This window comes from Heptranchias perlo, chromosome 6 (genome assembly GCF_035084215.1).
Source record: "Heptranchias perlo isolate sHepPer1 chromosome 6, sHepPer1.hap1, whole genome shotgun sequence".
NCBI lineage: Eukaryota > Metazoa > Chordata > Chondrichthyes > Hexanchiformes > Hexanchidae > Heptranchias > Heptranchias perlo.
This window is the reverse complement of record NC_090330.1, coordinates 85,853,392-85,872,149: the sequence shown is the minus strand read 5'-3', so window position 1 is coordinate 85,872,149 and position 18,758 is coordinate 85,853,392. Positions and strand designations below refer to the sequence as shown.

The following is an 18,758-nucleotide window of genomic DNA, read 5'->3' as shown; positions in this document are numbered from 1 at the left end:
CTGTACAGCAAAACTACTTGCTTTATCACTAATAATGGCCTTGAGTACAGCATTTTCATAGTGTTGCTAAACAGTACCAAATGAAAGAGAACCTTTCATCTGAGTAGAAATGGTTTATTTTGATGGGAGTTTTTTCATGGAAATGTCAGTAATATTTGCAGGTGCCAGAGTTGGATGTGAAAAGATAAGACGGAGAAGTATCATTTTACAGCTTTCGTTCCAAGGTGTTTTGCAGAGACATGTGATGTACAAGCACTTTTTTCTTTTCGATATAGAAATTGCTGTTAAATCAGGACAGGCTGCATTTTGGGAGACAATTCCAAATGTTTAATTTTGGCATATTGTTGGAAAATAACGATCATGATGATATATAGCCAAAGAGGTCACCTCTTATCTACCCATCAACAAACTTGCCAATGACTTTAGAATAGTGAATATGCACTTATAAAATAGAATAGTACTGAAGGATACAGATTTAGGGAATCAATATCCATATCAGATTGGCATCCCAAGAGGAAAAGAACCTAAATCTCCATTTTGTTACTTTAAGTTCTTACGACTCAGCTGATTGCACAGTGGGCTTCTACTTGACCTGAATTAGTTACCTGTTCCTTAAGGTTTGGAAATTCACCCCCTAAGTGTCCAGGCTTACAGATAAAGGATGGGCACTCGCATTGGAGGGCTTCTGGTGACATTAACAAGGAATTAATACATTCAGGAGAGAGGGGGAATGATACATAGAAAAAGGAAGAAAAAACTCCCAACAGTAGCTGAGATCAACATGCAGTAAGTGAGGATTGAGTCTTTGGAGGTAATTTTAGCCCCCACACAACAGGCGGGAGAGGGTTAAAGAGGGTAACTATGTGAAACCCAACCCACCGTGAATGCACCTACTTCCGGTTTAACCGTGGCAGGCTTGGGGGTGTCTGAGTAACCAGCTCTGGAGAGGCGGGTCCGTGATTATAATATTTAAATGAGACTCCACTCTCAGATTTAGGGAGCCATTTGAATTTAACGACTGCAGGCTGGTTCCCCAGGGCTCAGAAAACCTGGCAACTAAAGAGATGGCGGCTCCAGCAGGTAAGTGCTTTTCAAGCACTGCTTGTGGGCCAGAAGTGATCTCCAAGTGATCTGTCTCCTGCCCCGTGATCTGCCGACCCCCTTCTTCAGTGATGTACCTACTCCACCACTATGCCCTGATGTTTCCCTCCCCGCTGTGCTCCGAGCGCCCCCCCCCCCCCACCATGCCCTGATCTTTTCCAGTTGCCAGGGACCGTCCTCACGGGTCCCCGGCTGTGGCCTTGCACCGCACGCTTTCCTGTCTGGTAGCTGGCCAACCTCTCGATCTTGCCAGCTGCCAGCTGGGAAACAGAGTTAAATGTGGCAGGACTTCTGCGTTGCCAGCATTTCCATGTTTCCCGACCACAAACACGCTCCCCCGCTCCCTCCCTGTAAATAGTCAGCAGAATTTACAACGTCTATGTACAGGAAAGATTAAAGGCAAGATACGATGGCCTAGAAATTTGATGGCGTTGTGCCCATTTTTCGGGAGCTACACAGGTGCCTAAGCCTCCAATATGGCAGACAGGATGTCTGCGCTTATTACAAGCCAGAAGTGCTCCGTCTGCTATATTGGTATATGGCAAAAAATAGGAGTCTAGGGCCCGCGCCTTAAACAGGGACCGCTGCAGGTTGCCAACAAACAGAGGCTGGGTGGAGCAGCTGCTTCCAGCACCTCTTGCCCCCTTCCTGATCGCTGCCCAGACCGCCCGTCCCAATATCCCGATCGACCCTATTCCAATGTCTCAATCGCCCTTCATCCTGGTTGCACGATCGACCCTCTAGCGGTTCGTCACGCTCCTTCCGATTGGCCTCCCTTTCCCGATTGCCCTCCCCTCCCTGGTTGCATCCCCTTCCCGTTTAACGGCCCACCTGAGGGCCTCAGCAGCCCAAAATTTAAAGCCTCTTTGTCCGTGAGTCACCAGTCTCATTTAAATGGGGCCTGAGGCCCAATATTGGGTGCACCTTGGACCTACCTGTTCAGGCTCAGGAATTATTCCTTACGCTCAGTTCACAGGTTTGTCTTTGACTTTCATTGAGCTGAGTGAGGCTCATTGTCTTCCCTATTCAAGGATGCAGATACCAGTGCTCAGAATCACTTCAAAGTTCATCAGCAACAGGAGCTACAGAGTTATTAAAATTTAATTTACTGATTCAATCTCTTCCTAGGATTGCCAGGAGCTTCATTTTGAAATCAAAATTCCATACAACTAGGCTATCCCATTGGGCATTTATTTGAATTTTTTTAAATCTAAATTTATGAAGTTGCCAGGAGAAAATTAATCTAGCTGTTGGAAAATACTAAGTATAAACATTCCAGAGATTCTTTCAGTTATAACATTTAAGTTAAACCAACATTAGGAGACATAACGGGTGCTCAACAAAACCCTTTTCTAATGTCTTCAAATGCCTGTTTTTCATCTGATTTAATAATGAGTGGCACCAAGATGTCTTTGATCTTTCACTATTAATGAAGGTCCAGGATTTAAATCAAACTTCCAGCTGGAGCTGGAGCTGTGTTGTACATACCCCAAGATGCTACAGTAATATTTGAATCTTGGTTCTTAAATCATTGAGGAAAATAATGGACAATGGAAATGACAGACAAGGCATCAACATTATTTTTTACCACCCTCCACCTGCTCATTCATCCCTGCTCTCACTTTATGGCCCTAATGACCCCTGTAATTTCCCCAGACTTCCGCTATCACTGCTGCATCAAGTAGTGATGTTCCTCATGCATCCCCCTGTCCCCATTCTCCCCATATCTTGAACTCTCCAAGGCACCACAAGCTCTAACTGGATGCTATGGAGCACGTGGACACCTGCTAAAATGGAGTCCCATAGCTAGTTCTTTTAACCCTTTGAGAACTGAGGTTTCTTTCCAAATTTCAAATTGCACAGCTATATTTTCTATCATATCACATACCTGATGTTCTGCTTGCACTGTTGAATCTAACAAAGTCCAGCAAGGTATAAAGATACTCTGGATCCATATACTTGGAATGTTTTCTGAACATAATTAAATTGTAAACCTGTCACATTTTTCTTTTAGCCCCAAAGCATTAGTTCTCAAAGGTTGATCTGAAATCAGATCCTGGTTTGAAGCCTGTTTTTTTGACAGCATGTGGTGTGAATTTAAACATGATTATCATGCCTTTTAAACTGCCTTCAATTAACAGATGCCTCAGATAACCTTGACTATGGACACTGAGGACTAGTCGTGCATTCAAGATTACGTATTGGCAGCTCTGATGCAGCCCAATTACGAACCAGATAATTCAGCACAGGCCAGGGGTGAAACATGAGCTCTTCTGGTCTGTATAGCTCAGTATGACACCGAACAGTGCCTCCATCCATAAGGTGGAGATGCCGGTGATGGACTGGGGTTGACAATTGTAAACAATTTTACAACACCAAGTTATAGTCCAACAATTTTATTTGAAAATCACAAGCTTTCGGAGGCTTCCTCATTCACCTGAGGAAGGAGGAAGCCTCCGAAAGCTTGTGATTTTCAAATAAAATTGTTGGACTATAACTTGGTGATGTAAAATTGTTTACAATCCATCCATAAGGACATTGGTGCCTTTTTAAAATACATACAAGGTACACATTGCAGAACACCACCAAGGTTGAAAAGAGTTGGAGATAAGATAGGGTAAATCAAGAATTAGTGGTTGGATGATACCAGGTTTGGATTTTAAGAGATTCGATAAAGGTACATTTTCCAACAGGCTCAGACAATACCAGTATTAATTCCACCTACAGATTCCAAATACTGTTTTGCCAGTTACTGTTACCTTAATGTTGGGCATTGCTTTGAAAAGTGCCCCAGTTTCAGTATTTCATGCTTTAAGTGGCACAGATGAAAGAAGATGTTTGCTGGCATCTTATTCTACACCAACAAAAGAAAAGCCCCAATTTTAATTATGCCCGTCTGGTGGGAATAGTGCGGGGGTGGGGGGGGGGTGTTAAAATGGTGGCTGGGCACTACCCACAGCATTCCCACAGCATTCGCACCCCCCACCATTATAAATCCCGGGTTATCGGGAGTGATTTCCTGCTCCCGCCCTCCAGCCATTGAGTCATTCCCACATTCTTCGGGTGGGAGTTCCATTTCTGACATCTAAGGAGGCCCAGGAGTTAAAATTGCTGGGGCCTCACGCTGATGCTCTCATGGGCGCTTCCTTCCCACCCCAGCCCCCACTCCCATCCCAGGTTAAATTCAGGGCTAAACTCTCTGGACAAAGTGAAAATAAATTAAACCCAATTTATGTCCCTGCAAGTGCATGTGCACTCAGTCGGGTAAATTTTGTGAGACTCCACTCAAGGAGCAGAGGCTCATTGGCCTGAACATTCAGCAGAACAGATTTGTTGCAAGCCACATTTTGTGGCGAAAATGTATTTTAAGCTTTTTAGACGCTTCTGACACTGCTAGCCTCATTTCACCTCTGATTGCTATGCAAATTGGTTCCATGCCAGATTTCACTGTTCTGCAACATCTCCTCCCCCATAATTTATGACCCCATATTAGGGGCTATGAATGGTCAATAATAAATGTAATAAGGAATTCAGGAGAAACTTCTTTACCCAGATAGTAGTTAGAATGTTGAACTCGCTACCACATGGAGTGGTTGAGGCAAATAGCATAGATGTATTTAAGGGGAAGCTAGATAAGTACATGAGGGAGAAAGGAATAGAAGGAGATACTGATAGGGTTAGATGAAGAAGGGTGGGAGGAGGCTCGTATGGTGCATAAACATCAGCATAGACCAGTTGGGTCGAATGGCCTGTTTCTGTGCTGTAAATTCTATATAATTGTACGTAATGATGCAGCTCACTTTTATAACTGCCTGGAATGGCCTTTAAGAATTGAATTTTCAACGGTTGGAATTTTCAATGTTGGTTGGGAAGTTTGATTATTTTTGACTTCGTACATAGTTTCATATGCATTTTCACTGGTGCATTAGTTATATATGCCTTATTGTTTTCCATTGCAGGACTTTTATTTACCATTCTTTTTACTACAGGAGCCTTGCTTGCAGCTACCATTTCACTTGCATCAACCAAAATTGGTGGCCTTATATGAATGGTAGCCGTTCTTTAAGCTTCTGGCCCCAATACCATTACTTTCTCCTTGTAGTTAGTGTTTTAATAAAAATCAATGAATAGCTGAGTTTAAGTTTATTAAGATCTGCTGAGGCTTCAGTGAGTAACTACACAGCCTGTCTATTTCCCGCTGAAAGAAAATGTTCACTAAGATGTGTCAGTATTTTCTCACAAAGTTCATTTGTTCCTGTACTACCTCTTGGCCCTGTCCTGAGATTGCCCCAGAAGTCCCTGGGTTTTCTTCTGTGTATGTGTGGACTATGTGCATACATACCATCACATGGGTCCCATGCTTGCTCGCAGTTGGCATCTTGCGGCAGGTATCATAGAATCATAGAATGGTTACAGCACAGAAGGAGCCCATTCGGCCCATCGAGCACATGACCTGAAATGGTGTCCTGTACACCCAAGTCCAAGTCATTAATATATATCAAAAAAAGCCATGGTCCTTGTACCAGCCCCTGGGGAACACCAGTGTATACCTTCCTCCAATCCGAAAAACAACTGTTCACCACTACTCTCTGTTTCCTGTCGCTTAGCCAATTTCATATCCATGCTGTCACTACCATTGCCCCTTTTATTCTGTGGGCTTCAGTTTTGCTGACAAGCCTATTATGTGGCACTTTGTCAAATGTCTTTTGAAAGTCCATTTACACAACATCAACTGCATTGCCCTCATCAACCCTCATCGAAAAACTCAATCAAGTTAGTTAAACATGATTTTCCTTTAACAAGTCTGTGCTGGGTTTCCTTTATTAATCCACACTTGTCCAAGTGTCTCTTAATTTTGTCCCAGATTATCATTTCTAAAAGCTTCTCCACCAGCAAGGTTAAACTGACTGGCCTGTAGTTGCTGGGTTTATCCTTACACCCTTTTTTGAACAAGGGTGTAACATTTGCAATTCTCCAGTCCTCTGGCACCACCCCCATATCTAAAGAGATTTGGAAGATTATGGCCAGCAACTCTGCAATTTCCACCCTTACTTCCCTCAGCAACCTAGGATGCATCCTATCCGGACCAGGTGACTTATCTACTTTAAATACAGCCAGCCTTTCTAGTACCTCCTCTTTATCAATTTTTAGCCCATCCAGTATCTCAACTACCTCCTCTTTTGCTGTGACAATGTGAAGGTATGAAAATAAAAAATAATTCTTCATGCTATACTATAATTCTCATAGGTTCCAACTGTCAATTTCACGCTGACAGTGTTTGCAAATTTATGCCAACATTTGCTGTCATGAAGTGGCACCCAGTGGCATACAATTTACATGATCAGTCTTCACAATCTATTTCTTTCAGAGGGAGATATGCTGCATGCAGTGATCATGCAAATTGTTTGGTGAGAGGATGCAACAGGCTACAGACTGTTTTACTATGCCTAGGATGACAGAAAAGAAATGAATGTTAAATTGCTGGCTCCCTAGCATATCATTAAACAGAGCTTACATTGCAAGATTCTGTGTGTGATGTTTGTGTGGTTGTGTGTATGCCTGTGTGAAACTGGATGAGAAGGAGAACAAGACATAAGAGTAAAATAAGAGCTGGTAGTAGGTCTCAGCTAGAGGTAGATCTGCTGTTTTACCTTGCCTTAGTCCATCCATACTGTTAAATTCCAGGATGGAAATGAAAGGTCTTTGATTTGTGAGCCTTTATCCAGGCCCCGAACGTTTGCTGTCTATTGCACCGAACTTCATGTTATCTTCTTGTGCAAGCAGAAAAGTAGACTTGAGATGTAAAATGAAGGTGCACATGCATGGTGGCATATATGTGCCGAATCTTTAGTCCAATCTGTGTATTAGTAAGTGACCATGCATCTTGCAGCTAGGATGTGATACAAGGATTTGATGTATGAAGCCCTAGAAAGATGTGAGTGCATTGTATCTGTAAGCCCTCCTGAAGCATGAGTATGCTGCACTCCTTAAAGTGTGCTAGCTTTTGCTGCTTCTCTTACCAGGTCCTGCACGTACTCTACAAACCATTCATCCTGATTGCCACCTACTGACAGGCATGATGCACTGCTGTCCTCTGGGGAAGGTTGTCCTGTATAGAATCATAGAATGGTTACAGCACAGAAGGAGGCCATTCGGCCCATCGAGCCCGTTATGGCTCTTTGTAAAAGCAAACCAGTTAGTCCCATTCCCCCTTTCTTTCCACGTAACCCTGCGAATTTTTTCCCTTCCTTATCCAATTCCTTTTTGAAAGCCATGATTGAATCTGCTTCCACCACCCTTTCAGGCAGCACATTCCAGATCACTGGGTAAAAAAGCTTTTTGTCATGTTCTTTTGCCAATCATCTTAAATCACTGTCCTTTGGTTCTCGACCCTTCTGCCAATGGGAATAGTTTCTCTTTATTTACTTCATCTAAACCCTTCATGATTTTGAACACTTCTAACAAATCTCCTCTTAACCTTTTCAGTTCTAAGGAAAACAACTCTTGCTTCTCCAGTCTATCCATGTAACTGAAATCCCTCATCCCTGGAACCATTCTAGTAAATCTTCTCTGCACCCTGTCTAAGGCCTTCACATCCTTCCTAAAGTGCAGTGCCCAGAACTGGACGCAATACTCCAGCAGTAGCCGAACCAGTGTTTTGTAAAGGTTCAACATAACTTCCTTGCTTTTGCACTGTATGCCTCTATTTATCGGATCCCGTATGATTTTTTTAATGCTTTCTCAACCTGTCCTGCCACCTTCAAAGATTTGTGTACATATACCCCCTGGTCTCTCTGTTCCTGCACCCCCATGAGAATTGTACCATTTAGTTTATATTGCTTCTCCTCGTTCTTACTGCCAAAATGTATCACTTCACACATTTTCTGCTTCATCTTACTCTCTATCTCTTTAGTCATCCAGGGAGCTCTGGGTTTGGTTGCCCTACCTTTCCCCTTCGTGGGAATATACGTAAACTGTAACTGAATCTTCTCTTTAAAGGCCACCCATTGTTCGATTGTAGTTTTGCCTGCCAATCTTTGATTCCAATTTACTCGGGCCAGATCTGTACTCAACCATTGAAATTGGCCCTCCTCCAATTAAGTATTTTTACTCTAGATTATTCCTTATCCTTTTCCATAACTAATCTAAACCTTATGAAACTATAATCACTGTTCCCCAAATGCTCCCCCACCAACATCTGCTCCACTTGACCCACTTCATTCCCCAGAACTAGATCCAGCAATACCTCCTTCCTCCATGGGCCAGAAACACACTGATCAAGAAAGTTCTCCTGAACACACTTCAGAAATTCCTCCCCCTCTTTGCCCTTTACACTTTTACCATCCCAGTTTATATTAGGATAGTTGAAGACCCCCTTTACCATTACTCTATAGTTCTTGCATCTCTCTGTAATTTGCCTGCAAATTTGCTCCCAAACAGCTCATGACATTTTTGAGCTATAAGCCAGATTTTCCATTAGGCTAGCTCCTGGTGCAACCAGCACAGCCTGATGCTAATTATTCAAGTAAGATGCCCTTGGAAAATCATGGCGGTCAGCTCAGGGCATTTTTGTCTAGCATTTTGCTAGCCATTCCCAAATCCACTTCATTGGGATTGCAAAATCAGCCCAAGTATGTGTTTATTCCACTGCTTTCCCTTGGTGGCAGTGTATGTTTTGTGTGTTCTTTTTCCTAATCTTATGCTCCTTCTTGGTGCTCCTCAGTGGCAGGAGCAAATGTGGTGGTTGGCTGCTGGGTAATTGTAGGAACCTCTTGGCATTCATTGACTTCTGATCATGAATTGGCCCTGTCACAGCTCACTCCACATGCAATGCTGGGGTGGCTGCTTGTTCCTGCTGCTTTCTGATACATCCATCTGGGGCTGGAGAGAGGCTGGAGGGACATCACCCTGAGGGGAAATGGGCTCATCCATGCTTAATCCAGTAACAACCCCTGCTGTTGAGCACTCCCTCAGCATGTCCCGTGATCTGGAGCAGGTCTCTGGGCAGTATTGAGGGCAGTGATATTCTGTATGATGGCTCTGTCCACCTGCTCTCCCAGCATATTGAAACCAGAAGAGGCAGCCTTTTGAAAACTAGAATTCAGAATATTCATGAGAGATACTCCCACCAGATTAGACCCTCTGCCACTGGGGATTGCAGATGGTCCTGGAATTACATAGTATTGCACAGAAATTACAACGTGGAAACAGGGCGGTTTGGCCCAACCAGTTCATGTTGGTGTATATCTTTCATGTGAGCAGTGAGCAGTAATAAACCCATATGCCCACCCTGATCGCATGTTCTTTTATTCCCTATTCCTTCAATCACCTAGATAAGATGTTCTCAAATACTAAGTTAAGTTAATATAGATACCATTTAATATTTAACCTCAGTCTAACAGCTTCTCATTCTAAGATGGGAGCTTGGTTCTTGTATGGGCCTGTTATAGATTTGTACACTACTTCTTATTATTGTATTACTTTTTATAGTACTGTAAAATTGAGAAATGATGAACTAGAAAAATTACTTCAGTCATTATTTTCGACTCCTGATATATTGTCAGTTCACTAATTTCTATTTGAAAATGGCCGCACTAGAAATAATGATGTAAGTTTTTTGTATGCAGTTGTCCATGAGCACTAACATGTCACTTGACATCAAAAGAGGCTTGAACAGATGTTCCACAAACATCATTTGCTTTACTTTATTATTACTTTAATTGTAGGTTTTTTCTATCCGAACCATTTCATCTTGGTGACTTCCTGTTACCTATATTAGCTCGTTGCTAAGACAGACAACCGATTTCTAGCTCCAGAAACCTCTGAAAAAAACTTGAAGTAAGGAAAAGAAAAGCCCTAGTTACATTTGTAGCTCGAGGCTTTCTGTTTACAGTGGCCTTGGTGGGCCTGTGTGCACATTTCTTCTCACCTTGTTCAAATAATGAACGATTTCCAAAATTAGTTCTGTTCTCTTTTTCCGGGAGATTGGAATTATATGTTAGGTTTCCTCACTTTTTTGTTTTTTAATTTGAAATTCCATCATGTAGAGTTGATAAATATGGTCCATTGTCTTTTACGAAGTACAAAGCTCATTATTGTTTTACACCCTGCATGGAGTGCAGTGCTATCCATTGTGGTAGCCAAAACATGGTCTTATAAGCAAAATGTCCTTCATAAGATGGAATTAATTGGTGTGAATTGATTAGCCCTGTTAGAGATCAGCAGGAGGGCTTCTCTCTGATGTCAGCTGAATATTCAACATCACTTCCTGTAGTTTATGTCCTCAGAAAACATCAGTTGTTCCAAGGAAATTAATTTTCTTTTTTTAATTCAATAGGTCATTCCAACACTAGGGTGCATCCGTGCATTAATGAAGATGATGTATTGCCCCTACTGCCGTGGACACCCCACTGTGAAACCTTGCAACAACTACTGTCTCAATGTAATGAAGGGCTGCCTGGCCAATCAGGCTGATTTGGATACAGAGTGGAACCTTTTTGTTGGTAAGAACAAACAATATATCATTCTGAATAATTCAGAAAAATCACATTGGTTATGTAGCAATGTCTTGAGAGAAGCACTGTGTTTACTAAAAGTGCAAGGCAAACTTGTTCCTTGATCACCAAAAACTGCAATGTGATGACCCAATTGAAGTCAATGGAAAGTAAAATCAGGTGGGGTGCAAAACGGGCAGGTTCGTTGAAAATTGCTCCCTCCAGTCATTGACCTGGAACCTGAAATTTACAGACTTCTAATTCACCTGATGAATTTGCATGGGGCGACAATCACCTGGAATACCAAGGGTAGCTGAGTAGTGCTTTTAGAAGGAGAGCCTGTGTTCTGGATCTCAGACTACCTGTGAACAATGTACAGAAGATTCTCTCGTAAATAAATAAAATATGAGGAGGTGATTATTGTTTGAAAATTTTGGTGTTGTGGTTAACGTAAGAATTTGAGACAACTTAATATAAAAATGAAAGCTATTGTGTACTTCAACCATTAACCTAATCCACGTACCCTATTTTCACTGCCCAGTTGACAAGAAGAGTGCTGCTGTCTCAAAAAATCATAGATTATTACAGCACAGAAGGAAGGATGTAATTGCACTAGAGAGGGTACAGAGGAGATTTACGAGGATGTTGCCAGGACTGGAGAATTTTAGCTATGAGGAAAGATTGGATAGGCTGGGGTTGTTCTCTTTGGAACAGAGGAGGCTGGGGGGGGGGGTGATTTAATTGAGGTGTACATAATTATGAGGGGCCTAGGAGATAGGAAGGACCTATTTCCCTTAGCAGGGAGGTCAATAACCAGGGGGCATAGATTTCAGGTGATTGGTAGAAGGATTAAAGGGGAACTGAGGAAAAGTTTTTTCACCCAGAGGGTGGTGGGGGTCTGGAACTCACTGCCTGAACGGGTGATAGAGGCAGAAACCCTCAACTCATTTAAAAAGTACCTGGATGTGCACCTGTAGAACCATGACCTACAGGGCTACGGACCAAGTGCTGGAAAGTGGGATCAGGCTGGGTGGCTCATTTTTGGCCGGCCTGGATACAATGGGCTGAATAGCCTCCTTCTGTACCGTAAATTTTCAGTGATTCTAAGGAGGCCATTTGGCCCATCATGTCTGTGCCGACTCTTTGAAAGAGCTATCCGATTAGATCCCCCGCTATTTCCCCGTAGCCCTGCAAATTTTTCCTTTTCAAGTATATATCCAAATCCCTTTTGAAAGTTACTACTGAATCTGCTTCCACCCTTTCAGGCTCATAATTGAGAGAAAGCCAATTCTATTTTTGAGTAATAAATTTGCAACAAAAGGTGACCTGTGCGGAAAATCAAACACAATAGATATTTACACTTTTCTTCATCTTATTCCTGTCATTTAATGTATCCATTGCATTATGTCCTGCAGAATTAAGAGAAAAGAAAGTTTATTTTCTTATTTTAAAAGTTCACTTGTTTGCAACCACTAGTGAGCAGCTCAAGGGAAGGATGAACATTTTGACAGTCACCCAACATGCTGTTGATAGCTGCAGATGTGGGATTTGTTTCCTTTATTGCTTCGCAAAAGACCCTCTTCACTCTGCACAATAGCAGATGTGATTTAACTCAATTCATTAAAATGAAACACACTAGCATCTTGTCTGAATGGAAAACCAGCAAGAAAAAGAAAGCAGTCTGGGTCATTACATCAATCCATACTGCTCTGGCATTCGAGAAATTAGGAAAAGTAATAAATAATATACACTGCCTGCACATGAGGTGCCCGAGGATGCACTTCTAATAACCGAGGCATGGTTAGTGATAAAACTTATTTCAATTTAAGACATCTAGGAGGAGTCTGCAGTTGAATTAGCTCTGCAGTAATTATCGATCTGGTGATTCATTTGAATCAAATTGTTTATTCAGTGAGTCGAGTGCTTTCATGATTATATTGTATCAAGGCTTTCAGTTATTTTAGTCCTGGACATTACATTTATTGTAGGTTATATTTATGCACTGTGTACAGTTTTGGTCTCCTTACCTAAGGAAGGATATACTTGCCTTAGAGGGATTGCAACAAAGGTTCACTGGATTGATTCCTGGGATGAGAGGGTTGTCCTATGAGGAGAGATTGAGTAGAATAGGCCTATACTCTCTGGAGTTTAGAAGGATGAGAGGTGATCTCATTGAAATGCATAAAATTCTTCGAGGGCTTGACAGGGTAGATACTGAGAGGCTGTTTCCACTGGCTGGAGAGTCTAGAATCAGGGGTTTTAGTCTCAAGATAAGGGGTCAGCCATTTAGGACCGAGATGAGGAAAAATTTCTTCACTCAGAGGATTGTGAATCTTAGGAATTCTCTACCCCAGAGGGCTGTGGATGCTCAGTCGTTGAATATATTCAAGACTGAGATCGATGGATATTTAGTCACTAAGGGAATCGAGGGATAAGGGGATCGGGCAGGAAAGTGGAGTTGAGGTAGAAGGTCAGCCATGATCTTATTGAATGGTGGAGCAGGTTCGAGGGACGGTATGGCCTACTCCTGCTCCTATTTCTTATGTTCATATGTTCTTATGTTTCCTATTATCTAGGGAGGATAATAGCGAAGAAAATAAATATTACAAAAGAAAGCATCTAATGTAAAATGCCACACAAATTTAGTACATAAATTGCCTTTTTATGATAAAAGCATCTTCGCTAGAATAAGAATCACTGTAGTGTCAATAATATATTCCCCTTTCTTAGTGATCCTTTCTGACACTTAGGGCACTAAATTGGGCCGTGTAGCGCCCGTTGTTTCGGTGCTACATGGCCTCGCCAACATCCACGATGTGGAGATGCCGGTGATGGACTGGGGTTGACAATGTAAAGAATCTTACAACACTAGGTTATAGTCCAACAATTTTATTTGAAAATCACAAGCTTTCGGAGATTATCTCCTTCGTCTCCTTCGTCTCACCCGACGAAGGAGATAATCTCCGAAAGCTTGTGATTTTCAAATAAAATTGTTGGACTATAACCTAGTGTTGTAAGATTCTTTACATCCAAGATGGCATCCTGGATGCGCACGCACACTTCAGCGTGATGTGCGCCGGACGCCATCTTGGTATAGGAGTTAGCGCAGGCACAGATAACAAATGCTGGAATCACGTAAAGTAGGGAGAAAAAGGCTTCAATCAGTGTGCATTTTAGGACTCTTTTGGGACTTTTGGAACGCTCAACTCAACGCACAGTCTTCACCACGACCATCTGAACTTGTCTTAGAACGCCTGGAGGATCCCCCACCAGCGCTATTTAAAGGGACCATGCAGGATTTACGGATTAGTGGCTAGATTATTGCTTCTGGCTGCCGAGACATTTGTAACTGTTTTTGGAGGTCTCCTATACTTGAATATTAGGATGCGTGAACACAGCCTAACATTTAGAGCCAGGACATGCAGGAGTGAAGTTAGGAAATGTTTTCCATGCAAAGGGTGGGAGACGTTTCGAACGCTCTTCTGCAGACGGCAGTTGATGCTAGCTCAGTTGTGAAAGTTAAATCTGAGATTGAGAGATTTCTGTGCACCAAGGGTATTAAGGAATCTGGGGCTGAAGTGATTATATGGACTTAGGTCACAGGTCCACCATGATCTCACTGAATGTTAGAACAGGCTCTAGGGGCTAAGTACCACCGCCACTTGCTGCCTCCTGATATGCGCCACCTTCTCCTGCAAGAAAGCGGGCCGTGTGTCTGGGTAATGTGCCTGTTATGGTTGAATAGCTGCAGTGTGTCTGGCCTGTGAGTTGTGGGAGGGCGGCTTGAAACAGTGGTAATGTGGAAGGGTGAGAGGAAGCATCTGGTTGGAAGGGTTGAGTGCTGATGCAAAGAGTTTATTGGTATGTGGGTGATGGGGGTGTAGTGCGTGGTGCAGTTGGTAGGAGACACCACTTGACAGTTGACATCACTCACCTTGACCACTCATGTCAAAGCATTGAACTTCTTCCTGCACTGCATCCACGTTCATGATGCTGTGCGCCTGGCATTGACTTCATCCCCCGCTGCCTCCCACTGCCTTTTGGATATATGTCTGGAGGGTCTCTTACCTCCTTCCCCTCCCCCCCACTCCGTGGATATAGATTGTCCCCTCCTTCTGTTCAACTCTTGCACCAAGGTCTGTAGTCTATCAGCAGTGAACCTTGGTGCATGCACTCTCGCAGGCCTGGTACCAACTCAGATCGGCAGATAGGTAAGGTCTGGTGTGCAGATTGGAGGATGTGAGATTTAGTAATGCGCAACCTTTATTCAATGTTTTAACATAACTCATTAGTGTGTAAACATAGGGATAGGACCTGCATCCGTGTTTTACCTATGCAATATCTGATCTCCGTTCAGACTCCTTGCAGACAGTAGGCTGTATTTTCAGCAAATAACAGGTACCAGTTACCTTTAAGAGATTTCGTAGAAACATCCTCCCTTGAAGAGATTGAGCTCCCCCTGGTGGTGGAACGTGAGAATTGCATTGATTCCATGTGCAAGGCCTGGAATGGAACGCTGATTGCAGGTAAGTCCGCAGGCCAGCTGAAACTTGCGTCCTGCCTGTGCAGGGGCCTTTGGGTGCGGGTAATAGCACATTACGCTATCTGCGCCCAAAATGGGCCCTTATCCAGTTTTTTTCCCCCTTAATGTTTGAGTGCAGTTGTTCCCCATACAGCTCCACTTAAAAAATGGCACAATTTGAATTGAGGGGGAGGGGGAAGGGTCATAAAGTAATCATTTGGTTTAAGGAAATAGAACGCTAACTTTAACGTGATTTTAAAAAAATTATTTATCATCCATCTGGTTGAGCTGCTGCTAAATGCATGGGCAATCAGCCAGCTTTCAAATCACCACAAATGTCCCTTGTTGCTGAGGAGGGGCTGAACACCACAAGGTGTGACTTTCCCTTCTGACTTGTTAATGATAGAATCCACAATCTTGTCCTAATGCCTTCCCGTTTGCTAAGGATCAAATTGGAAACAGAGTGACTTGCAAATTTAACTTGCATTTATCCATCACTCAATGGCGACATTTTTCAGAGACTGTGATGATGTTGTAGGAACATTGGAACAGGAGTAGGCCATTCAGCCCCTCGTGCCTGCTCCGCCATTTGATAAGATCATGATGTGGAGATGCCGGTGATGGACTGGGGTGGACAAATGTAAGGAATCTTACAACACCAGGTTATAGTCCAACAATTTTATTTTAAAATCACAAGCTTTCGGAGATTATCTCCTTCGTCAGGTGAGTGAGTGAATGAGAGGTTCTCAAATCGCATATCTTATATTAGGCTGGGACACCATCACACCAATCAAAGGTGTCGTTGGTGTTCAGACAGGTTAGCCACGGAAAACAGTAGGGGAACACTTTAGCAGTCAAGGACATTCAGCCACCGATCTTCGGGTAAGCATTCTCCAAGGCAGCCTTCGAGACACACGACAACGCAAAATCGTCGAGCAGAAATTGATAGCCAAGTTCGGCACCCATGAGGACGGCCTCAACCGGGATCTTGGGTTCATGTCACGCTACACGTAACTCCACCAGCAGGAAAAAAAAGTTATCTGTTTTTAATACAACTGGAAATTCTCTCTCTCTCTCTCTCCCTGCCTTTTGGGTCTCTTTCTCTCTGTCTGTAATTTGACCCATTGTGTATTCAGTATACTGGGACCTACTGTTTTCCGTGGCTAACCTGTCTGAACATCAACGACACCTTTGATTGGTGTGATGGTGTCCCAGCCTAATATAAGATATGCGATTTGAGAACCTCTCATTCACTCACTCACCTGATGAAGGAGATAATCTCCGAAAGCTTGTGATTTTAAAATAAAATTGTTGGACTATAACCTGATAAGATCATGGCTGATCTGTGATCTAACTCCATATACCTGCCTTTGGCCCATATCCCTTAATACCTTTGATTGCCAAAAAGCTATCTATCTCAGATTTAAATTTAGCAATTGAGCTAGTATCAATTGCCGTTTGCGGAAGAGAGTTCCAAACTTCTACCACCCTTTGTTGTGTGTAGAAATGTTTTCTAATCTCGCTCATGAAAGGTCTGGCTCTAATTTTTAGACTGTGCCCCCTACTTCTAGAATCCCCAACCAGCGAAAATAGTTTCTCTCTATCCACCCTATCTGTTCCCCTTAATATCTTATTAACTTCGATCAGATCACCCCTTAACCTTCGAAACTCCAGAGAATACAACCCCAATTTGTGTAATCTCTCTTCGTAACTTAACCCTTGAAGTCCAGGTATCATTCTAGTAAACCTACGCTGCACTCCCTCCAAAGCCAATATGTCCTTCCGAAGGTGCGGTGCCCAGAACTGCTCACAGTACTCCAGGTGCAGTCTAACCAGGGTTTTGTATAGCTGCGGTATAACTTCTGCCCCCTTGTACTCTAGTCCTCTCGATATAAAGGCCAGCATTCCATTATCCTTATTGATTATTTTCTGCACCTGTTCATGACTCTTCAATGATCTATGTACCTGAACCCCTAAGTCCCTTTGGACATCCACTGTTTTTAATTTTTTACCATTTAGAAAGTACCATGTTCTATCCTTTTTTGATCCAAAGTGGATGACCTCACATTTGTCTACATTGAATTCCATTTGCCACAGTTTTGTCCATTCACCTAATCTATCAATATCGCTTTGTAATTTTATGTTCTCATCTACACTGCTTACAATGCCACCAATCTTTGTGTCATCGGCAAACTTAGATATGAGACTGTCTATGCCTTCATCTAAGTCATTAATAAATATTGTGAATAATTGAGGCCCCAAGACAGATCCCTGCAGGACTCCACTATTCACACCCTGCCAATGTGAGTCCCGACCCATTATCCCTACTCTCTGTCGCGTTTCGCTCAGCCAACTTCCTAACCATGGGCTTCTATCTTAGCTAACAGTTTCTTATGTGGGACCTTATCAAATGCCTTCTGGATGTCCATATAAATAATATCCATTGATATTCCCCTGTCCACTACTTTAGTCACCTCTTCAAAAAATTCAATCAGGTTTGTCAGGCACGACCTACCTTTCACAAATCCATGCTGGCTCTCTCTGATTAACTGAAAATTCTCGAGGTGTTCAGTCACCATATCCTTAATTATAGAATCCAGCATGTTGTGGAGTCTCACTTGACGGGAACAAAGATTGGAAGATCAGGCATGGAAGTTAACCTGCCTGATTTGTGGCACTCCCAATTTTTCAGTCATTAATGTGACTTGACCTCCATCTCCAATTGTCCAATCTACACTTTCACCAAGTGAGATTCCATGCCGAATTCTCCAGTAGCTTTAAATAATACAGTTCTAATGCTCAGTACCGTAGGTTATCATTATTGACAATTTAATTATACTATAAATGTGAAATAATTAAAAATACAGTTTACTTTGCTTTCCTCTTGAAGCTATCATTTTAAAATAAAATTTGTTTTAAAACACAGATCACTTCACTTACTTAGTGTAGCCAATCCTGCTGGTCTCCATTCTTTCTCTGGGTCTGAGACAGTACTGGACCTGATAATCTGCTGGTCATGTTTGACCCATATATTGTGCACTGACTAAGAAAAGGAATCAGGCTGCAAAGAAGTGTGAAAGTGCAGCTGCCACTCCTTCAGACAGCCTGTGAGGCACTACAGATGCTATCCTATGCTTTTCATTACACTTTATTTCCAAAAATATATATTTATAATCTTTAATTTTGGTATATTGTTAGTGATAGAATCTCATTGTTAGTATAATTATTGATTGTAATACAAGGTATGATGCTGGTGACACTCCTGGAAAACTAACATGCGATGATCATATGTCTCTTCTACTTTGAGTAAAGTGGAACATAGTAAATACTGATCAGGTCACTGCTTATACCTTAGTTACTGTTCTTTCTGTTCACCGAGGTGTTCGTCCTGTTTGATAATAGGCCAAACCTGAGGCAAACATGCCAAAGTATAGGACAATTCATATTCTTATACCTGCTAATGGAGTATCACTACTGAAGAGGATTGTTAATACTCTTTGGGCTCCAAAAAACTGTATATTTCCAATTCACATTTGTTCCTAGAACTACTGTGGAACTACCTTTGCTGCCTCTTCGGGGTCTCGAGCTGATTTTAACTACTGGCCGGGAACGGATGGGCAACGGGCAGAGTGCACCCTCTG

The 18,758-nt window shown here is 42.5% G+C and overlaps 1 protein-coding gene across 1 annotated transcript in view; it reads left to right on the top strand.

Annotated features, from left to right (window-relative positions):
• gpc6a (glypican 6a) overlaps nt 1-18,758 on the top strand; it is a 1,048,968-nt gene that overhangs the window by 771,887 nt on the left and 258,323 nt on the right. Inside the window, exon 4 of the mRNA XM_067986490.1 lies at nt 10,439-10,604. Coding sequence (XP_067842591.1) covers nt 10,439-10,604 — 166 coding nt within the window. The remainder of the gene's footprint in view (nt 1-10,438; nt 10,605-18,758) is intronic.